Source organism: Motacilla alba, chromosome 1 (genome assembly GCF_015832195.1).
Source record: "Motacilla alba alba isolate MOTALB_02 chromosome 1, Motacilla_alba_V1.0_pri, whole genome shotgun sequence".
NCBI classification, from domain to species: Eukaryota; Metazoa; Chordata; class Aves; order Passeriformes; family Motacillidae; genus Motacilla; species Motacilla alba.
In genome coordinates, this window is record NC_052016.1 from 83,959,790 (window position 1) to 83,984,397 (window position 24,608).

Consider the following 24,608-nt stretch of genomic DNA (forward strand, 5'->3'; position numbering starts at 1 on the left):
AACACTACCATATAACAGCCAGGGCCCAATCCCAACAGCAACACTGTGCTTAGAACTAATGTGTGTGGATCCCCACAAAATTTATGAATGGTATTTTGCCTCTTCCCACTGTGACTAGTTCTGCTACTAATTCAACAGAAGTTTTCACCTGGGAAAATATCAGTCCAGTGAAATCCATGAGGACTAAGCGCCTCAAGCAATGATTAGCATGTCCTCATGGCATCTCCTGCATCAGACAGGAAACATTTAAGAGACTGATCATGAGCTCTCCCTGGAGTTATCTTCTACTCAATGAAATTGCCTGGAATCCATCTAGCAAGCTGTAAAACGTGAATATGTGACTGCAGGACTCGGATTTAAATCTGCATTACTGTCATTACAGGCAAATGCAAACATAAAAATAGCATAAAAAAAAAAAGCTTAAATACTGTACCTGGCTCTTATTGGGAAGTTCTGAGCAATGTCTTTCATTACCTTTAAGGCATCATAAACAGGAGTAGACATAATTCGAGTAGCTGCTTGAAAACTAAGATCTAGGTTGGAGGAAGAAAAATAAATAAATAAATAAATCACTAGAAGTATCACCCAATCATTACTGCCTACAGTCCGAAAACTGTTCCATATACACATTCTCACTATTTACATATTTTGTGTTTCAGTCTTTGATTCAACAGTTATGAAAGTTCCATCATTAAGGTTGAAAAACTAGTCACCTGAAAGTTGGAAATACTAAATTCAGGCTTTTCTACAGAATTCTGCTTCACTTTCTCGAATATACACATTGTATATGCAATTTCTAACTTTACAGAAACATTCTGAAAAAGCCCAGACCATTCATCACGAGGCATTATGCCATCATCAAAAGGCAAGTACCACACTCAAACCTAGATACACCCAATCCACAGACACCCGTAACTGCAGGTAACAGCAAGACTTTTCCAGATCCAGGACTTCAAGTTTTTCAGATGACAAATATATTTAATGTATTTACAAATGTTTACATTGAACATGTGAATTGTACAATTTTGAAAACGAGCAGCAACTTCAGAGAAAATGGTGACTCACAAAGAGAAAGTCAAACTAGCCTAAAATTTCAGTTCTCATAAACACCTCGCATATTTTTAAAGGGATCTTATTTTCAGAACAAAGTACATTTTCACATAATGGGACAGTTTTAAATTAATCCGTCTATCCACTGGAAAAACAATGATGGGATTCAGTTAGCTATCTCTGGAATCTAATTTGAACGTGACAAATTTTGACATGTAAGACTAGGACATCCAATTTTGGTACTAATGAGGTACAGCAGTACTATATTAGATGTTTCCATATACCTTGTATACATCTGCATAACTAACTCATGCAGTGACGATTTTTCCTCATACTTTTCTAGTCAAGATGTTTAAGCAAAAACTGAAAGCCTCCGATTATTCAGTTTGAGGAAAGCTGATGCCACATATAGTAAAAAGTGCTGTCCAGAAAGACATAGAGGATGGTGCCTGGTAAAAGTTTGCACCATCTTATTGAAGCAATTAGGAATTTAAAAAAGGAAGGCTGAATCAAAGTGAATAAGACATTCCTAGTTTAGCCTGATAAGATATTTCTTGGATGACAAAAATAGGTGAGCGAGAGGTGGAATGTTAACTTCTATTTCTTAATACTTTTAACAAGAAAAGAAACCACTCTTAAAAGTAGGTTTCAGGACCCTCTCAACAGGCATATAAGTTGTGATCTGTTGAAGCAACAACACCCAGTTGCTGCTGTTACTGCAGATAGTGAGGAAGCTGTGAACTTGGTCATAACACTTAAAGCCCTTCATAAACTGTTAATAATTTCCATTTTATGCTGAACACCTAGGATCCAAATATTCAAATACCACCGAGGCCAACTGACACCCTTTTACCTCCTTGGTTATCTCTGGTCAGGGCTGTCACTTACAGACCTCCCCTTGCAGCACCCTAACACAGCTGAGAGTGCTGTGTAAGGCACCTTGAGGAAAAATTACTTACTAATTACTTACCTAAAAATATAAAAGCTCTTGAAAGACAACTCTTGAATGGTGTTTAGGTTCATTTATAAATAGAAGTATGCCCTATAGCTGAAGTAGTTTTGCTTAAATTTAGCTAGATTTTTACTTTGAAGCTAATTAAAGGAAATCAGAGGGAAGCTGAGCCATTAATTCAGCCACTATAATTAGTCATTAAGAATGATCTAGAGAAAGCACCCTGTCATGTCAGCAGTAAGGGTATCAAAGCAACTGCACCAAAAAATGTGGGGGCTGAAGACTGAAGATCCTGCACCATAAGCCACTTCAAGTCTTCCTGACATAAATTAACAGCATCCCAACACTTAACTACTTTCAACACTAAGAACTGGTTCTTTGGGGAGCAGCACCAGTTTCCTTTTTTACATATGTAGTCATAACACCACAGAAAAGACTACTATTAAACAGAGACCTTGTACTGTCTTTTGAAGGTAGACATTAAAGGGATTGAAGTTTCATGGCTGCTTCAGCTTTAATATCAGCCAAGTAGCATTCAAACACACTCAAAAAGAAAAACAGTCCAACCCACTATTCTCTTTTCCTATTTTTTTCCCAAAGCAGATTTTTCAAGAGAACTTTAAAGCAGTATTTTTCAATTGTTTTAAATTTTGGACAAAGATAAATCCTTCAGTTGAATTTCATTGATAAAAGACTGCAAGTGAACTACAATTATCTCACACAGCTAATATCAGACTAGACATTGCTAGCAAGCTCTGTAACATCAGGGTCCCTAAAGAAACTCAAGCTCAGATGGTTGCTCAGTCTCCTTCACTGCACTAATATATAGGCAAAGTAATTATGATCAGGTTATCCTCTAAAGCTGAAGAAGCTAAGGGAGAAAATTTACTTGTGTAAACTTAAATGTTGTGACATTTTATGAGAGATTTATATCTTATTCAAGCTACAGAACATCCTGCAAGTGATCAGCACACAAGCTTTAGCAATCAACATATTTGTTTTCCTTTTCTACAGGGAAGCTTTCAAAAGCATGTTCTTCCACTTGATATTATATTAAAAAAATGCACTAATGTGAACTCCAGTACACATTGAAAAAAATTATAAATTAAAGGAAACAAGCTGTCCTAACATGTATTTCATCCCAACCTAGCAATCATGTCAAAATTATATCTTTTGCCTGACCTGTAAAAAAAGTATCTAAAACAAATTTTAATACCTGAGATGATACATCAGGCAGAAAAACAGGCAGTATGTCTCTCCATCTTATAAAACTACTTCTATGTTCCTTTAATCTCCAGCATACAATACAAGGTATCAGCACATGCCTTTTAAATACTTGCGATATTAAGGCCTTCTTATGAAATTATGTCTCTTCTTTTAAAAGAAGCTTTTATCATAATATCAATATATTAAAAAACAAAAGCAATATTAAATGGAGTATTGTGTTAATTAAAAACAAAATGCAATACATACCCTGCATCTCCCAAACCTTCAGTGGTTCCATGTTGTTAGTAGTTTCAATTAGATGTTTTTTAAACTCCATCAAATTGTTTTTAAGATCAGGATGCATCCGTCTACAATAAATCATTTTATTACGAAAAAGAATCAATTACATCCATCAATGTCTGCTGTTATCCATAGTACTGCTCACAGCTAATATTGAATTTTTAGGATAACAACCAAGAATGAACTTGAATTCATTATTGAAACAAAAATACGGATTTTGGATGAGAAAAGGTGATTTCTGAGAGCTAAACCCCAGTTGAAGAAAACTATAGAATCATTTAGGTCAGAGAGGAAGTCTAAGGTCCTTAAGTCCAACCATTAGGCTAGCACTGTCAAGACCACCACTAAACTATGTCCCAAAGTGCCACATCTACCCAGGCATGGCAACTCAACCACTTTCCTGACCAGCCTGTCCCAATGCTTAACAACTCTCTCTGCAAGGAAATTCTTACTAAATACCAGGAGTTCACTTCTTTTGTAGTGATCTGTCTCAAAACCTGCCACATAAATTTAGATGGAATAAATGAAGTTAAAGATGGGACAGTATTAACATGCCATACAGGTAACTGTTTATTCAGCTTACTATAGGATGATGTATAACTAACTGTACCTCAGCTGAATGCACTCTTTGTAGCATTAACTAGAAGAGGTACAGGCAATACAATGTTGAGAATATGTTTTTTAAACTGACAGCACTGACAAAATCAATCTACTGAGCACACAAATCATTTGTCAGAGCTAAAGAACATGGTACACAAAAGCTTAGCTATTTGTTTTGAAAACATAATAGGTAAAGAAGTTTTGAGGACAAATATTTCAGAGCCTGCTATAAGATATGCTTGAAAAAAATCTCCATTAAATTTCTAAACATTTTATGTCTTCTGCTTACATTCATAACTATTTCACCGCTGAGAAAAGTAAAACTTTTGACATGGCTGTAACAGAGGGACAATTTACAGACTACTGAAACATCTATTTCACCTCCTGTATGAAAAGGAGAAGAGAAAAAAACCCCAATGAATCTAGAAACAATGTCAAAAAGATAGTATTATCTGACAGCTTCACAAATCAGTCACAGTGGAGAATCAAGAGACTAAATATAGCTAAACCTGGCAAAACACAAAAAGAAAAAAAGCTCAGATAAAGATATGGCATAAGCATTTGATATTACCTGCTGTGCAGAATCTCAAACATATAGGTGAAACAACAGGAAAGTCTCCAGATCTGAGTGCACTTCTACCTCAACATGTTTGAGAGCAAAAAAAACAGGAAGGGAGGGGATGGGCTCTCAAGAATTTAGACAGAATTAGCAGCTCTGAATTCTGAGATTTACAGTTTAGTGACAACATTTACAAACTAGTTTACCTTTTGTTTTAAATAATGAGAGAATGACATCTAGAGAAGACCCACAACCTCGAGGTATTTTGCTGAAGAAAAAAAATTATGATCCACAACATGGATCTGTTACAGGAAAAGGGAAGCACTTTGGATGACTAATACCACAAAATGAATCCAACTGAGGACTGGAAGGAGTGCTCAGTAGGGTAACATTCAATTTTATTTAACAGACTGCAGCGTGGAGAGAAGAGTTTCTGATGGAAGAGAACACAAACTCACAAACTCCAGAATGAGATGGTCTCTATAATATGCCCATCTTCCTAGAACTATCACTCCTTAACTCTATGAAATCCATTACTATCCTTCTTAAAAACACCTTATGGAGATACAGCACATGTGTTTGGATTTCTTGTGCTACTCTCACATTTTGAAAACGAACATTTTGATTCTAATTATCTAACAAATGTGAAATCACAATGTTCTAAGTTTTTGTTAGTGTTACCCAAGCAGATATTTTAATTTTAAAAGTTTACTGTATACATTCTAAAATAATTAGAAAACTAAAAGCAATACATTGAAATTAACAGAATAAATAACATAACATAAATTGCATCTTTATGTTCACAAGACAAAAAATAAAAAAAACATAATTTCCACCAAATGAAGTAATTTCCAACATAAATCTCAATTATTCTATTAAAAAAATCCAACTGGTTGAGGTTTCAGAAACAAATGCAAAAGTTATAATTATAACTTATATCAACTCACTTTAATTTGCCAAAGAGAAATCCTTGGACATCACTTTCCTCATCTTCCTCATCTTCCTCTTCTTTTGTCTCATTTGCTCCTGAATACATAACACATGTAGACAATATAAGCCAAGAAAGTTATTGTAGTATTATGTTTTTATGAATTATAAAACAGTTAATAGAAACATACAATCACAAAGTTGTCATTCCCAGATGAAGTCTTTAATATAATTAAATTTATATTTATGTATTTTGGCATCCAAATTAATTACTCTACAGGACTTTGCAATACTAAAATTAATTTTTAATATGATTTATTCAGTGGTAACATTTTTTATATAAAATTAAATAGGTGTGGTTTAACAGTTCACTTCACAAAACAGCCATTTCTCAGTTTGATTAAATGATAAGGTATAACTCTCATCAGTCAACTACTACCAGATTTACACTTGAAAAGCCTGATGACCTTAAAACACTTGAATGTCCAGCTGGCATTCCATGTAAATTGTAGATCGGCTTCTTCCCCTTTAAAAAAACTAAACTATTTTTTGAGAAGACTCAAAGGTCATTAAACCTTAGTCTTACAAAAGAGAGTTAAGACATCTTGTGAGTGTCCCTGCAAAGTAATTTCTCTATGTCCCCATGCTGTAGTTACCATTTTTTATAGTAAATGTCTTATTTCAATACATTGTAACATGCACCAGTCCAAATTCTATAGCACATCTCATCTTTTCTACAGAAGATTGTGAAAGTATTTCCACAGAAATTCAGAAAAAAAAACCCCTCAGCCCTGAAACACTAATGTGTAGATACTGTAGCCATCAGAATATGAGCAAAGCCAACAATCATAGTAACTAAAGTAAAAAGGTAAACAATCTCAAAATTACTGAGGAAGGAGACTGGACTGTGTTTTGAAGAGCCATGGAAAACAGCAATTGGAGGTTAGAAAATGGACTGTATCCTAAGCACAGATCTTTACAAATGTTCTCATGTATTTTGACTTCTTAGTTCCTAATACCTGAAATTTCCTTCTGTAGACAGAAATTAAGTATAACCTTCAAAACATTAATGACTGAATATTGTACAAACTGAAGATTTTAATGCATTTCGATAGTATCTCCAGTAAGATATCAAATCAATTAAAAAACCCACATACCTTTAACCTGTGTGTCATCTACTGCTTTATATTCTGTACTCTTTATTGCAAGTTCCACACCATATCCAGATAAATACATTTTCCTGGAATTTGGTTTCTGCTTGGTGATATTATTTTAACAGAAGAAAAAAACATAACTTACAAAATGTATTTAAAGGAGATTAACAATATCTAATATTGTAACTTTAAAATGTTATGACATTTAAATCATTGCTTAAATTCATCTTTCAATTCAAAGTGCAAGGCATACTGACAGGCCACTGAGAAGGCATGTAAAAGAAGGTGACAATGTCCTTTATTTCCTGCAAATCACAGAAAGGCTGGTCAAAATTGTAGTCTTCACACAATACTAGAAGAAGGACTAGAACAGGTACAGCTCATAGCATCCTACACAATTATTGATGCCTCACAATTCACATTTTCAGCTGATACTTATTTCTTCATAATGCTGCCAGATTTCCAGGATGTTAAGAGGAAACATTCTATTTTTGCATCAGACTTACTCTTTAAAAGAGTTTGATAAAACAATTAATCACTTTCTGCAAGGAGTATTAATAAAATGTATTAAAGTATCACCGTGAAAAACAGGTTGCCACTTTCTAGAAACAAACAACAGCTACTTCTAACTTTGGAGTGGAAGTTTGACATTCAATAGTGTAATTACACAAAACATACTTATTTCAGAATACATGTCCTAATTTGACCCAAATGTATGCAAATCCCCTTTCCAAAATGCAATTTGCACATGCACTGCAGCAATTTCTTGAAAGCCTTTTGAGCTTTAGCTTGCAATTTCTAAGAACCTTTCCGTACTGAGAATCCTCCAGATTACAAGTGAAAACCCAGCAGGGCTGGGAGGCTCCTCTGTCCATCCTCCAGGCAAAACTCAAGGCAGAGGGAGCAGAGAGCACTCCATAAGTAGTCTCAGTGATACTGGTTAAAAAAAGAAAGAGACAGCTGAAAGACCATACCTCTTCTGTTATCAATATTCCCTCTTCTGGTATTTAATGTAAAAAAGGAGGGAGAATCCATCCCAGTATGTACCAAAGAAGAAAAATTGAGGTTGTGAGGAAGGAAGAAAAGGGAAGAAAGGTCTGAAGAGAGAAAAGGTGCAGGCAAGAAGACAACATGCATTTGGAGAGACCATGATGCATAAGCCAGGCAGAGCAGTGAGACATTTAATACGCAAGCAGGCATTTCATTGAAATAAAAGCATAAAAGAACAGAGTTCATTAACAACTAAACCTCATACAACTTTGAATTCAAGACTGGTTTCCTCAAATTCTCTATTTCATTACTGTGAGCAAACAGCTCAAAGTCATCTGCAAACTACATATCTCATCTCCCTGAAATTCCTGGTCTACAAAAATCACAGCAACTTCTCATCTGATGGAGTCATCAGAGTCTCAGATTGGTCACACTATTTAAGAGTTATACTTTGAATACAAATCACAAAAGCCTTCCAATAATCAAAACTGGGGACAACACAGTTCCATGTACTGGTATTTTTCTTGTTTTGTGTCGGGGAGAAGAGTAAGTTAAGAATTCAGAAACATAATGTTTCAAATAGTGACACTATGGAACAAAAACACTTTTAAACTGGTCAATTATGTTGACCAGGACAGTCCATGCTGCTGTATCTCAACGAACATGAGATTATGTTGAGAATATGTAAAAAATATAATTGGTAATTTTTCAGTTTGATTCTCTATTCTACTTTCTATTTTTCTAATTCTAGTTACTAATATGTTCAGTCTGCTGCACCAAGATTCACCCGAGATCTTACACTGTACAAAACCCAGACACAAAACCAAAAAAGTATTTCAAGATCAGTAATGCAATCAGTGCTTGCATGCAGGATTGGGAACATTACCATGCTTTCCTGGCTTCATAGTTTGTATTTGGTGAATTACTTACCTAGAGAGTTTTAATAGAAAATTTTCTAATATTAGAAAATTATGTGTATTACACATAATTTAGGCAAACACAAAAATAAATGTAGGAAAAGTATTTTGTCAAAAAGCAAGCAAAGCAAAGACAGAATGCTAACAATTTACTGAAACAATGTTGATTTGAATAGCATACCTGAACATAATGCCGGAGAACATAAACAATTTCCTCCTTTTGTGCCTTCTCAGATAAAATCTTGTGGAATTTGACAAAGTCTTTCGTACCCATTTCTGCATACAGAATAACCACTGGGCCATCCTCTTTGAGAGTTGGGAATTTATGGTCTCCCTTAAAAAGATATGGCCTAGGTCTGGTTTTAAAACAAATAATCGTGATATTATAAAGTCAGAAAATTAATTATAACAGTGGCAGGTTTTCTACTTTATAATTAAAAAACTAGTAAATGGTTATGTGCTTAAAGTATACAAGCCACGTTAAAATCATCACAAAATAATCACGATTGCTCACAAACTCAGACCAAATTCACAAATTAAAGTATAAGAAACTGAAAAATCAGCACCATCTATAAAAAACCAAAATATATATTTTATCAAATCACAACACAAAGCATCTGAAAAGCATAGCACTTGGAGATTTTGTGCATCAGTAACAGCTTGAAGCTTTTAATTTGAATGATACATTACATCTATCAGAGATACACCGAGCTATCAGTGAGAAACAGAGTAGCAGAGGGAGATTCTGTGGAATTTGAGAAAGCTGTCAACACACCTGGAAACTAACTGGGGTTATACTATTTTGAAACCATCAGGCCCTGTTAATTTAGCTAATTATGCCAATTTTGACTGCCTACCTACCCTCCTAATTTAAAACCAGGACTAGAAAAGTTACGCTCCAATGATTTCTTAGAAGAATAAAGACATCTTTTGAATAAAACTTGGGAAAGATGGAGAAGTAACAGAGGATATTGATTGAGTATACACTCAAGGTACTAATTATTGATGAGCACACTTTTTCAAAGCTGCCTTTGCACTGACAATCAAAAGACCAGTAAACTGTCTCCAAGCAAGCCCAAGACAAGCTAGGAAACTCTACTTCAACACACAGCACAGAACTGTGTGGTAGACACTCACTGGAGAGCCATACTCAAAAGGTGTGAGCAGAACACCACAGATTCTGTGATGCAGAACTTTGGAACATATTCAGTGTAAAAAGCACAGAATAATTTACACTGCAAAGGTAACCTTTGGAGGTAATGTGCTGCAAACCCTCACTTCAAGCAGGAGTAATTAGTATGAGGTTACTCAGGGTTTTTACATCAATGTCCTATGTAAGTTTGGTAGGTATGCACTCAAGGACCTCATTTGTAAGGCAGAAATAAGAGGGGCCCAGTTTGAGATTAACTCGGATGCAGGTAGCTGGGTGTCACAGAAATATCAGGCAAGCTGTCCCACTGCTAGGACAGGACTGTCACAGGACAAGGCAGACCAAATAAGTGAGATCCAGAAGTTTGAAATGGCTCTTGAATGAGTAACCTCTGTGGAAGAACTGATCCAGATTTGCCCCAGTAAAAGCATATGTGTGGGATGTGACGTGCTCAACTTCCTTCTCATAACCAGAGAGACAAGAGCTGCCACTTACAGGGAGAGAGTGGAAAACCTCAACCAAGTGAGCTTCTCTTTTTCTAACTTTATCCACTCTACTTCAACCAACTAAGGTGGTTACTGAATGCTGCCATGACTTTAATAGTGACAGTCTCATATCACAATGAGCATACTTCATGTTCATTAAGAGCTGTAATGAAATAACACTGCACAGAGCTCCTCTAATGACCTTGGGTTGAGAAGTAAAATGTTCAGCCCTTGTAAATCCAAGATAAGCCTCTGTTCTTTGTTTCTCTTCAACACTGAATAGTAGTGACAAGTTATTGATTCTCCTGCTCTTAGAACTGAAAGGTAATTAATTTCCTGCCACAAGAGATGCTCATAAGAAGGCTGTCTGAAAGACAAGGAAGAACAGCTGGGCAGACGAAAAGAAAATGATAAAAAAATTAAACAGATGTGGAGCTCAGCACTTGCTAATCAGTTACTAGCGTAGTACAGGCAACTATATGCTGGTCTAGATAGTACCCAGGATAGGATGCAGAAGCAATGGGATAGAAGACAGCAAACATGTACTGACAAATGTAAGGCATTGATGGTTTTGAGCAAAACGTGACTTCTATTAATGGTTCTGCTCTTCACAGCAACAGCCCCAGAAACCTTAGTGTTGTGTTTTGGATAGTTAGCAAGACAAGCAATCCCAAGCATTTAACCATGGGTTCTTTGGCACGCCCAGAGCCCTTGAGCTCTGGAGCCATTGCACCTCCACACTAGGTATTTCCAATTAGACACACACAGTCCATTGCAACATGGCTGAAAATGCAAAAGACAATCACAGTCACTGTTGCATGAAGGACTGAATGAAGCAAAACTTTAACCCTGACATGCAGAATATTTGGGCTCTCCTTAGTTCAAAGAGCCTGAGACTTCCTGAATGTTGAGTTGAGATGATGAATCCACACAAAAAGAATGCTGCAGCCTCTTCCTTCTCTTCCAGATTTTGATTTGAAATTATCAGTCCCTGAAGTCAGGACACTGCTGGCATCCTCATCCAAATATGGTGAACAACTGAAAGCATAGCCTAAATGGCCTGGCTTAACTGGAAGAGTCATGACAGACAGAAGACACAGAAAGGAACACAAAGGAAAATACTTGGAAATAAAAAAAATAAACAATAAATCATAAAGATCTCTTCTAAGAAAAGACAGAAAAAGAATGACTGGTTTAGAGCAACCAGCTCTAACCAGCTGTGACACAGCACACTGTCCCTTATATAATTTGTTCACCTGGTAGAAAACAAAGAAGAGGAGCACAGCCCCATCACTATCATCTAGCCTAAGTATCATCAGCAGAGGTGAAGCACCTGCTACCCAGAATACAAAGGGAACTAACAGTGGGAACAATTACCTGAACATGGGAATGTGAACATGTTTTTCTCAGAGTCTAGCTCCAGGTACTCTAAATATTTGAGAGACACAACCACTTTTGGGGTGGTGAGAGGGAGGGAAAATTTATCAAGATTTTGTCCCTCCAACTCTGAATGGTGTGATGTGACTGACTGCAAAGTTATTGAAAATAGAAGACCAATCAAATAAAGAAACTTCAGTTTTGTTGCAAGTTCTTAATGATTTCTACAAATCTAACTCTCTCGATTCTAAATAATTCAGGATTCTACTGTTTATAATTGTGATTTTCCAGAACTTTGTAAATTTGGAAATAATAACTCCAGAGAGGAGAATGTGCTTGAATCCAGTTAATTGCTTTAGAAGTTTACTATATTCAGACATTGCAATAAAATGTTATGGCGTCATGATGCCTTAATATATGGCCACAAGAATTGAATAACATGTACAATTATCTGTAGTATATTTTGGCTTTTATCTAGGAAAGAAAAGACATACTTAGACATACTTATTTTTTAGAAGAATATAATTGGTAAGAATGGGACGCTGTAAAGTAGACAGTGAGTTGTTTTTACAGAAACCTTGGCTATTGAATAAACAAAAGACAATGATTTAGTAGGTTGTAATTGTATCAATGGATTTAGAATACACCACAAATCACACCAGTAGAATACAAAATTATTTTCAGAAGCAACCAACCTCTAAAGAGACAAATTTATAGGTTTTCAGGGTTCCTCCCAATTTATATTTGACATAAAGCAAAATCCAAGAAATATACCCTACTAAATAATCTTTCAGCTCTGCACATCTCCATGAAGTGGCTGCGGGTATGAACACTAATGTATATCACAATGACCATCACAGGAAAGGAAAAAAGAAATAAAAATTACACAGAGGTCTTAAAAAAAACCCCACAAAATAAGATCTTTTTAAAAATTTAGATTAAACATTATGCTGTCATTATTCTGTTACTGGTAATTTTGATAGGTTCTACACATTTTATTTCAGAGCTCAAATTAATTCCTGACTGCTGTTAGTTACCACAGGACAAAACCCACAGAAAGGGCTGATACATAGAAAATCCAGGAAGAGGTGAGGAAGGGTTATGCCTTTCTATGCCCTGTCTATGAGGTAGACTCCTCTTCTACTCCTGTGCCAAGCCCTTGCTTCCCAGACAACATCAGCTGCAGTGACACTGACTATAAAGTACCCTGCTGACAGACCTGTGTCAGACATGTGAAACTCTAAGTTTGTACAGAAAAGTGCACTGCAACTTAAACCTGACTATCCTATGTTAAAAAAAGGAAAAAAAACACAAAACTGTCCATATGATTAGAGGATCAAAGGTCTATGATTTTATTTTAAAACTTATTCTACTTTGATTCATAACTGATAAACTCCACTAATATTAAGCTCTTTAGTAATCTATTTTTCCTCTTAAACCAGATCATTATATTTACCTCTTAGTAGCCTTCTTCAGCAGCTTTTTTATTTCATTAATCTTACAGGTGTGCTTCTCATGGATAACCACAAATGCACTGCAGCCTTCTGGTGGAGGTTCATCAGCTGCAATCTAATATTTCAACAATTATACTCAACCAGAATGCTTTGATTGCACTTAAACTCACAACCCTTTGATTAAAATAACTCAACAGCTGCCATTAAGCTGTGTTTCTAATTAAGCCCATTGAAAACTGAGTATATGTGGGGGGAAAAGAAAAAAAAGAGAAAAATATTAGAAGATTAAGACCCTATAACCTTTGTGGGACTTAGTCTATTAAATGCAGTCATACTCCAGAAAATGAAAAGTACATTTATGTTCTGTAAAGCCAGGACTGAGAAATCATCTCCACAAGCGAAAATCACAGCCTGTACTCTGAGATAATTTTAACTTTGGTTGCTATCAGCAATCATGTTAACATCTGAAGATTAGACTTCTAAACCAATAAATCCCAAACAAATAATGTCAGTTTTTGATTCTCTCTTTCCCATCACGTCTTTTTTTTTAAACTCTACTCAGCTATTCCAATATGAAGTGGAATCATGTGACTGTATGTCAGTGAGTCTAGATCCACCAGCTGAAAGGTAAAAACAAAAAGACATGAGTCTGAGATTATGATATTCCTCCAGAGAACACCTGCAAAACTTCCTAACTGTATTACAGCTTATTTATTACCTTTCAGAAACATGGACTTCTCACTTTATCCTAAAGGTGGCATTGCCAAAAGGAGGAGTAGCAATTTTAGGTTTAGAGGCACAGTGAATTTATGTCCTTTCACTTTTTCATAAATAAAGCAGGTTTTTCTAATTTTTCAACTTTTTAAATACTAAAACAATGAGAAAGATGATAAATCCTCTAAATAACAAATATAAATTACATGAAACTATAGGAAATGTACTACTCTGGAAATGTCTGAATTCCCACAGAATTATTTGAAGCAATGCAAAAAATCCCCATGACCTGAGTTTTCAAAAATAAACAATTGCAAAAAAAAAAATCTACCCTGAAGGGAACGGTATCCATACAATTGAACACGAATATTTGTTCCTGTCAATATAAGCAGCTTATAAAGCATCACCTTTATCACGTTTGATTCCAAATAATACTGGCATATATTTTACTGAACTGTAACAATGAACATTGTTTAGCCAAAATACCTCATTCAATCATGTACCAAATATATCAGGCAATACTGTCACCTGCTGAAACATCTGAACAGTTGGAGAGTAAGCCCGTATGGAAAGTGCAAACTTCAACAGATTGATTTGCAAATTGGATAAAAATTGTCCTGCTTTCTTCAGGATTAAATTGTAATAGGAGTACTCGGAATCTGTCAAAGAGAGAAAAAAAAAAGAGAAGACAAACTTTTAGTATTTAGCCCTAAATGATGAGGCATATCTACCTACACTACTTAATAAGCAAGCATTAATGCCAGTGCTGCTTGGCATTCAAAAGTCTTCAGTGTTGTCCACTAATAACTGTTTCCTTTCCCACGAATCCAGAGGCATATTAACACCTAAAAAACCAACAAAAGAGAGCTCAACAGCACTAGTTAATATTGAAATTATTTTCAGCAATATAAAAACCCACTTGTAAGACTCTGCCCAAGATTGCTTTCTCATCTGCCTCACGATCGTCGTGAAAGAAGACTGAGACCACCGAAAGAAAGAGGATCCTACATCCTGGTTTGGTGGGGGTTCGCCAAGTTCCCGGGACTGGAACTTGAGTTATTGTACCTCACGCTACACTGCTCCCAGTGAAAAGGACGAGGAGCATCTTGACCTTCCTTCGCCTGCACCGCTCTGTAACAATGGCCTGGAGTTTTCCACCCCCAAGCCTGGCTGGACTCTCTTCTGGAATTACCCTTTGGTGGTCTCCACAGAAGACTCTACAACCACCGTGGCAGATGGACTGAGATGGGAGAAACCACTCCCTCTAAGACTGAGACATGAAATCCCTATGTGGACAAGACTCTTTTTCTCCTCAAGGACTGAAACCTGTAATCTGGGGGGAGGAGGGCAGTGTGTGTGTGGGGAGAACAGCTAACTGAACTGATCATGTTTGCCTGCAGGCAGTGAACCAGGAAAACAATAGCTCTCCCCACTGTTGAGATTACAAGACTATTGTGCTCTTTCTCCCCCTCCTTCCCAACTTTTAACATAAAAGGCCCCTCAAGTCAGCTAGCCTTTCGAAGCTTCCCCAACGTAAAGGCGACTCCTCGACTGGACATCGACTGGACTTCGAAGAATTGCATCGCCTCTATGTTGGTAGATATACCTACTCTGTCTTTCCTTCCTTTCCTATAGGGTTCTTCTTTCTCTCTCTTTCTCTCTCTCTCTCTCTCCAATTCCCTCCAATGCATTTTGCTGTGATTGTTCAATAAAGTACACTGATTTTGTTGCTGCAAACCCCCTTGCCGTGTTGGTGTTTTGTACCCTGAGATCAGATAACGAACCATCACAATCTCGTCCGTGAGGGCGGATCGTGACACCACTCAAAAAACCTATATAGAGAGGCCTAAATGGAGCATTATTTTACAAATAATTTCCTAACATTTAGTTTTGAAACATGCAAGTTACATAAATAAAAATCTTCTGAAGGTGTCATTCTTTGGGCTACTCTCACATATTCTATTTCTTCCTTAAAAATATATGATAAGCAAGGGTATGAGAATGGATACAACATGTGAAGCAGCTCCCTGCATATCTTGTATTTTCAAGGTCAAAATTAGGACTCTGAGTAAGAAGGTAGGTGGATGGTGTCTGGGAATGACAAGTGTGATAATACAGAACATTGGCTGGAAATAATTAACCTTCAATTCTCATTCTACAGGCATACTCAATTTTCATAACTAAGCAGCTTCTATCCTCTCATTTTCTTCTTTACAACCCTGTTGTGGTTGTAAAAAAATTTTTTTTTGCTCTTAAAGCCTCTAGTACCTTCTTTCTGCCTTCTCCTCCTTAAACTTCATTATTTAGAAAGAATGTAATTCACTAGAAAAAAACACTAACATTAGAAAAGTACATAATCTGCATTTCAAAAAAGCTTCTTCCAATCAATTCTATGTGATGTCCTGGTTTCAGCAGGGGTAGAGGTAATTTTCTTCCTAGTAGCTGGTACATTGCTGTGTTTTGGATTCAGTAAGAGAATAATGTGATAAACACTGAAGTTTTAGTTGTGGCTAAGTAGCACATACCCTGAGTCAAGGGCTTCCCAGTTTCCCATGCCCTCCCAGCACGGAGGTGCACAAGAAGCTGGGGTGGAGCCAGGAGAAGCTGACCTGAAGTGGCCAAAGGGCCACTCCATACCATGGAATGTCACACTCGGTATATAAACTGCAGAACTGGCTGGAAGTTGTCAATCTCTGCATGGGGACAGGCTGGCCATCAGTCAGTGGGTGATGAGAAACTGTATTGTGCATCACTTGAAAGTTTTATTCCTCTCTTTTTCCTGTTGTTATTATTATTATATTTCAATTTATTTCAATGATTAAATGGTTTTTACCTCAACCCACAGGTTTCATTTTCCTAATGCTCTTCCTCATCCTACTGGGGAGGACAGAGAGTGGACATGTGCTACTTAGCTGCTGGCTGGGGTAAATCTGTGACGTATAATTGTTACTGTCTTACCCAAAACTCAATGGACGAAAAACCTATCTGTTCTCTACAACTACACATAGCCTAGCAGAACCCAAATGGCAACAAAGGTGGTGAAGGCTCCCAAGAACAAGTCCCATGAGAAGCAGATGAAGGAGCTGGGGATGTTTAGCCTGGAGAGGAGGAGGCTCAATACTCTGCAACCACCTGAAAGGAGGCTGTAGCCAGGTCGGGGTCAGCCGCTTCTCCCTGCCAAGTACCGACAGGACAAGGGGAAATGGCCTCAAGCTGTGCCAGGGGAGGTTCACGTTGGACATCAGGAAGAATTCTTTCATTGAAAGGGTGGTTGAGCATTAGAATGGGCTGCCCTGGGAGGTGGTGCAGTCACCATCCCTGGAGGTGTTCAAGAAGTGACTGGACATGGCACTTGGTGCTATGGTTTAACTGAGAGTGGCAATCAGTCAAAGGCTGGACTCAGCCTTGGAGGTCTTTTCCAACCTTAATCATTCTATGATTCTAAATGAGATAAATTTGGCTTCACACATTCAAAACAATGAATATAAAAATTTGGAAGCAACAAATCCTTCCAGGTTGAAATTTTTTTCAGTAACTGTATTTTCAAATTTTCTTCAAATTATCTCCACAAAAATAAAATTAAACCTGAAATTCCTGCCTTTCCACTTGGCCTAAATAGCATCCTATGAAAGACAATGAAGAGCCATTAAATATGTAATTCTAAAGATACTACCTCAACAAAGTATTTTTACCAGTCTTTAATTTTTTTTGTTTACAAATTTCATCTGTGCTTTCACTGGTGTATTTAAAACAGCTGACATTTTTTCCCTGGAAGACAATGATGATGATGATGATTTTAATAAGTAAAAAAAAAAGCTATTTTTTTACCTGCCTTCAAAAATGACTGTACAACATTGACAAGGATCTATCTATCAAATCATCCACTCCTACTACTTCAACTTTTATTAACACTGTTGGCTTCACTTAAAATACAACTGTTCTTTGAGCTTCACCAAGACACATGAATCCATGCCAAATGCTATGAGCTGCCTAATGCAAACCAAATTTTTAGAGTTTATTACATACACAGCATCACACAGACTATTCTGAGATGGAAGGAACCCACAAGGATCCTCAAGTTCAACATTACAGTGAACTTAAGTGGACTCTTAAAGCCTATACATGGATTGACCCTGTGACCTTGGCGTTATTAGCACCATGCTCTAACCAACTGAGCTAATTTCAGTTAATCAGAACTATGGTTTGAGCATTGCAAATTATTTTCACATAATACCAAATCCTTTAAATTTGGTACTACCTGCCCTCCAAGCTCATTTTAACATTGCCAAAAGAGAACAATTCATAATAAGTTTCTTAGGATGTTGCAGGGAATCACAAAGAACCAGATTCTTCTGGTTATAAAATCCTGCATGACAGCATATTATTACTAAATCATTAACAAAGTCAATTTAAAAGTAAATAAGAGACCACATTAACAGGATACAGCTCCAGACTTCAGGCATCTGAAGGCACACGTATGAACCTCACATCTGCAAACTTTCATCCTAGCCATGTGAAATATAGCCTAGTGGCCAACAAGACCTGAAAAGCTCCCTCTGAAGATGCCTTAATTTGTATGCTGAAAAACTTTCTCAACTACTCCTGTAGACAAATTGATTAGATGGACTACAGCAAGAACTGAACAGCCAGCGAAGCAAACTCACATTTAAACGCTGACATTTCCTATCCACAATTTACAGTATCTTTTATCACAGGCAAGTCAAACATAATTAAAAGAGACAACCAGGGCAGTCACAAAAGATAAAAAAGTATTATAGCACAGGTCTTCAGGCCTCATGCACACACAGCACAAAATTAACCTGAATATATGCTGGTAACCCACAAGAGAATTCGAAATACTGAGGCACAGGAGGTAGGGAGAGTAAATGTAAGGGACATAATTAATCAGGAGAACATAATGTGTTGGAATAATTACTTGGTGGGATGGATGTATGAGGATTGTTCCAAGTGCATAGATATGAATATCTGGATCCACAGACCAGCTAGCGAATTAGAGATCTCAGGTAACAGCAGTTCAGGCAACCACGGGCCAGTTAAATCTCTGTGCCATTCAAGCAAGATGCCAGTAAAGAGGGAATATTTTATTTTATTGCATTATTAGTATAGAAATCAGTTTGTGAAATTGATTCTTCCGGAATCTTTAAGGTTTATATACACATAAAAAATACTTCTTTAATTTACTCGTGAATAATGTGTAGTCTTCTAAATTGCAAAAAATAATTTCCATGATGGTTGTTTATATGAAATACACAGTTACTTTTTTTTCAGAGAAAATTGCTTCCATAGAGAAAACATGTTTGCATGTTGGTTTTGTTTTGGTTTTAATATATATTTATGAGACTGCTGAAAATTCAATGTATAAACTGAAGCACTTGGGAAGACAGTAAACACTCAAGTGATAATTAGTCAGCGGGGAACTGGCTACTTACTTTCCCTCAGTGATCACAAATTAACCTTTTGGGATAAAAAAGCAGCAGCAAGTTTAAAATGCCATCTTCAGTGTTTTTTAAGTGCTGGTTTTAGTATGAAATTTTTGCAGCTTTCATTTCTCTATAACATACCTGCAGCTCAAAATAGGATCATCTGCCTTTCCTAGTATTTCACAAGCCTGGCAGAAAATATGTTGCACATTAAGTAGATATAAACAATGTTGTCCAGGTTCCCTGAAGACATTAATTCAATCCAGTCTATCCCATCACTAACCTTTTCATGTTTTCCATATGGCATAATCAAGATGCTGCCCAAGTTGATTTGAGTTCATTTTAAAAAGGAATAAAGTTAAAACCACCAAATACATCACCAGACTAAATGTTTCACCAAATTCCATGTAGATAATTCCTACCAAATCCATTAAAGTGCTATAAATATCACAGCTAAACAGACCATTAATAAACCTAATTCAGTAATGCTAAATATTTTAAATTAGCAAATTAACAAGAGATGCTGATTATTCTAAATTTAAAACAACAAGTCCCAAGAACTGATTAAAAAAAAAACAAACAAAACAGATTGAAAATAACCCAAGGGAGGATTTAAAAGAAATAAAGCAAGCTACCCTACTTGATTTTTTAAGTTGCCTTCTAGCTTTAACACAAGTCTTCTGAAACTTTAGACTTGTATCCCAACATACAGTTTATCATTGAATTCCTTTATAAATCCAGATTTTCAGCTTCAAATCTAGGAATTCTTGAGCTTTTATGAAAATGTTTCTATTTAGAAAAATAAACAAACAATGCTTTCATTTCCTGCTTATTCATCCTGTCTACTCTTGGCATCACTCAGAGAATAACTGAAAAGTCAATTGCCTCAAACAATCCTTTTTCAGCCAGATCCCTTAATTGACTGAAGCAGTTGTTGCTACACCAGTTTTAACACATCATGACCATTCCTCTATGTCAAGGTGCCTTGACATGCAGCAGTTATGACAGAACTCATTCCACACCATACAGAGCCCCAATTTCTCCTCAGACATTGAGTATTACACACCGCACTGTAAACTGTGCCACTGCAGCCTTGCAGTACCAGATTCCTCACTCAAACTAAGCAGTTTCTTGTAAACATCTAATGCAGGCTTCCTGTTCATGAAGAGCATCCATTTCCTTGGATTAAGACTACTCCAACTACAACTCAACATTTAGGAAAACCCCTTGGTGCCAGAACTTCAAAATTTCCTAGTTGTCATAGGTGTGTGTTGGGCGTACAGATAAATGTACACATCAGCTAATCAATATGTTTAATTAAAGTAGTATTTTAGTACAGTCTCAAGGCTGCCAGCTGTCAGTATCTAACCATTCATTGGCATGATAGGTCATGAAGATCATCCTACTGTAATTTATTCTCAATCACAGAATTTATCCAGGTAAAGCAGGTATTTAACTAACAGCTAATTTCAACAGACACCTGTGTCACTAATAATAATACTGTTAAAGCTTCAAACCCCTTGGAAAGTGTGTCTAAGCAAGCAAAAAAGAGATGGCTGATAAAAAACCCCTGACACATCATCTAATGCAGCAGTCTTATCTCAAAGCAATACCAACTGCATCTAAACCACTCATAGAAAAAAAAAGTTAAAAGTGACTTCTCGAGGTCACCTTATCCAAACTGTTATTTGGATATATATTTTCAAGGCTGCTCAAGGTCTCATGCAGCAGAATTCTGAATTATCTGAACTAATAGATTCCAGAGCCTCCTGGAGCAGTGTTTCAGTCTTTAACCCACTCCACAGCAGAAACATTTTCTCTAACCACAACTTCTCTAATATCTAACCACAACTAATATCTACCACAACTTGTGGTAGAACCACAAGTTCTACCCTTTGCTCTTTTTTGCTTCTATCCTTTACTGTGTATCTTCAGGAAGGGCCAGGTTCTGCTTCCTTTGCACATTTCCCTATTAGGAAACTGAAGATACGAGGTCTCTCCTTACTCCTTCCTTTCTCAGGTTCATTCATGGCTCTCTCAGCCTTTCCTCAGAAGTATGCTCCATCTCCCTAAGCATTGCAGAGATCCTCTCCTAGATTTGCTCCAATGATGGACTCTTGGTCTTTCTTTTCACAGGGAGCCCCAGCATGGCCCCAGCACTCCAGATTCAGTCTTACAAGTGCCTCATACTGTGGAACAAACACTTTCTGACCTGCTGGCTACCCTTTTGCTGCTGCAACCTGGCATGTAGTTGGCCTTCTCGCTGCTTGCAAGGATCCCCATTCTCTCTCAAAAAAACAATTCCAGTCAATTAGCACCAAGATTATACTGTTGATGAGATTATTTCAGCCCACGTGCAGGGTGCAGGGAGTCTGTAAAGCGCCTTCGCTGAATCTCAGTGTTTCTGTTGGCCTGTCTCTCCAGCCTGCCAAGGTTCCTCTAATTACAGTCCTACCTTCCACATTTCCCTCCCAGTTTTGTCTCATTCCCAACCTTGTGGAGGGCGTAACACATGCCACTGTCCTGTGGGCTGAAAAAGACTTTAAACAGCATTAGTCAACAGCACTTGCCTCAACAAATGCTACTAGCAGCTGACCACTGGTCAAATTCTGCACCTACTTCTATTTTCCATGTCTACCCATGCCTTACACAGGATGGCTTTTAGCAGTGTTCACCACCTGGGCATTTTGTTCCCAGTGACTCTCTCTGGTTTTGCAAATACTTCTGACCTTGGGATATTCATATCACAGTAATTTTTGGGCACTTTTTTTCATTTTCCCAGTTGATCCTCTATAATTAAAATCACAGTTCTTTGTACATTTTCTGCTTATACTTTTTCCATTCTAAAGAAACAATGAAGAAAATACAAGGAGACAGTAAACATCACATTTTACTCAATATAAAAGCACATCATGGAATCAAGAGCAGCAAAATTATGCTTACAATGTGTGTCCCTGTTCCCTTCCTAGTAATCTTTTACATCTGCTGGCTGCTTGGGGCACTGCTGAGCACTCAAATAACGTTATCAGATGCGTATTTTTAAGCTGCATTCAGTCAGCCACAGTTTTTGAAATTGTGTTTCTCAAGTTATTTCTCAAGTTCTCTCTCACATATACATCATTTTTCATATACCTGCACTTCTCACTGTCATTTTCTGCATGATCTTTCTACAGTTTGTTAGCTTGTGACTATTAATTTAACATACAATTCCCCTCAAGTTTCCTCCACTGGTAGTGTTAGGCGCTTGCACTCATGCCTAAAGAGTTGTGCTGTTCTGTAAATAAAGAGCACAATGAAGCAGCCTTACCTTGTTTTGAAGCCTTTTCAGCCTTGTTCATCTGGTGACCTACCAAGCAGGTCTAATACTGCCCAACCTAGTGTAAAGCTGGGGGTCTCCCAATTTCTCATTACCATGGACATTTCTAGTAAACTTTTCTCCAAGGTTTCTTCTGGAGTGGTTTTTTATGTTTCTTCTGCTGGATTTTATGCTTTGGTCTTCCCTCTAAATTTCTAAAAACTTAATATTCTTCTGTCTAATCATGCAAGGCTTTTTTAGTCCAATTTTGTCAGTGATAAACCTTTATTCTAAAACAGCAGTATTGATGCTAGAGAACAGTCTCCATGCTATGTAAAAGTACTAAACCCTTTCTGGTGATTCTTTAAATTTTTCCTTTAGCATTTTCATTTTAGTTATTTCTGTGATTTTATGCCTTGCAAGCACCCATCTTACAGAAAAAGTGAAGTCTCAATATCCTATAAGCTCTTGGCAAGTCATGTAAGCAGGCAGGTATCTTTAATCTTAACACTTCTGTTCCATATTGTAAGAGCAGTTCAGTCCATCTCATCTTCCTTTTTTTTTTTTTAAACTCCTCTGCAAGTATTGCTCTTAGGGGAAAATATGCTTCTTAGGGGAAAACAGCTTTCTGAAAGAAACCTGTCTAGTAAGCAATAATGGAAGAGTCAGGCTTGATCTGCCTAGAACTAATTAATGTGTTGTGTCTCAAAGTTAAATACAGCACAAGAGAATACATTAAAAACCAGCACGCTGTTTAACTTACCTCCTTGCTTATAAACTGTTAATTCCCGCACAGTTTCCAAGAACTGCCAAAACTTCTCATTACCATCTTCTGCAATAAACTCACTGTTTAAAAATAAAAATTAATTGTCCATAGGTTGATTTTGTCCAGAGATATACCACAGCAAAAACCTTGAGTTGTTAAAGATAATAAATACCCATCAGCAACCAAATGTTAGATATCCAATGACTAACAACCACAGCATAAACACTGAACTGAGCTGTATTTAGGTCAAAAGATATTTTGAACAAAGTACTACTATCCAAACTCAACAATCAGAGCTGTGAAGCATGCAGACTATTCTCTTGTTACAGAAAACTCCCAAAATGTTCACTTTATTTTTCCACAGATATTCCAATATACACTTATACCTGAAATCAATTCAGTACACAGATTTTATTAAATAGTAGCTAACTATACAAATAAGAACACACTCTCTGTCAGGTTGTAGTTTTTCATTAAATTACAGGCTTTCATCAATGACATCTCCTTCGCATGGAGGGAGACTGTCAATCTTTCAAACACTTTGAAACATGGGTTAATCCTTACAAACCATAAAAGGTAAGGTTTACTTTATACTAAATACCACCCTTCCATTTTTTTTTCAAACTGGAAGAGGCAAAATTTAGGTTATGTATATAAGAAATTCTTTAGTGTAAGGGTGATGAGGCATTGGATCAGGTTTCCCAGAGAAGCCGAGGATGACACATCCCTGGTAGTGTTCAAGGCCAGGTTGAATGGGGCTCTGAGCAACCTGGTCTAGTGGAAAATGTCCCTGTCCGTGGCAGGGAGGTTGGAACTAGATGGTATTTAAGGTCCCCTCCAACCCAAACCATTCTGTGATTTGCAGGTAACATTACTAAGGTTTGTGGTTTTCCTTACAGGAACACCAGCTCCTTTTGCTCCCCCTGCTTATGTCTACCAAAAAAGTTCCATGTGTTAGCATGACTATATTGTTTTCTAATCTTTACTTTGGAAGTTTGCCTCTCCTTTGATTACAGAAGCTTGCTGTTCTACCCTTCATGGGTGTTCTCCAAACAGCAGTAAGTTCAAAAACAAAATAAATTTAAGCCAGATGGGCAGGAGAGCCACAAGCATCTAAAACTGGAAAACATTTTCCCTTTCTATTGTGAATCACAGAGTGGTTTGGGTTGGAAAGGACCTTAAAGATCATCTGGTTCCAATCCCCTGCTATGGCCAGGGACACCTCCCACTAGAGCAGTTTGCTCCAAGCCCCATCCAGCTTGGCCTTGAAC

The 24,608-nt window shown here is 37.0% G+C and overlaps 1 protein-coding gene across 2 annotated transcripts in view; it reads right to left on the reverse strand.

The window, feature by feature from the left end:
• Positions 1-24,608, reverse strand: part of UGGT2 (UDP-glucose glycoprotein glucosyltransferase 2) — an 81,414-nt gene that overhangs the window by 55,908 nt on the left and 898 nt on the right. For both annotated transcript variants that reach the window (XM_038129155.1, XM_038129165.1), the window contains exons 2-9: positions 23,335-23,417; positions 14,364-14,494; positions 13,124-13,236; positions 8,837-9,011; positions 6,752-6,848; positions 5,615-5,693; positions 3,476-3,576; positions 434-533 (exon numbers count right to left, since the gene is read on the reverse strand). In XM_038129155.1, the coding sequence (XP_037985083.1) occupies positions 434-533; positions 3,476-3,576; positions 5,615-5,693; positions 6,752-6,848; positions 8,837-9,011; positions 13,124-13,236; positions 14,364-14,494; positions 23,335-23,417 (879 nt within the window). The remainder of the gene's footprint in view (positions 1-433; positions 534-3,475; positions 3,577-5,614; positions 5,694-6,751; positions 6,849-8,836; positions 9,012-13,123; positions 13,237-14,363; positions 14,495-23,334; positions 23,418-24,608) is intronic.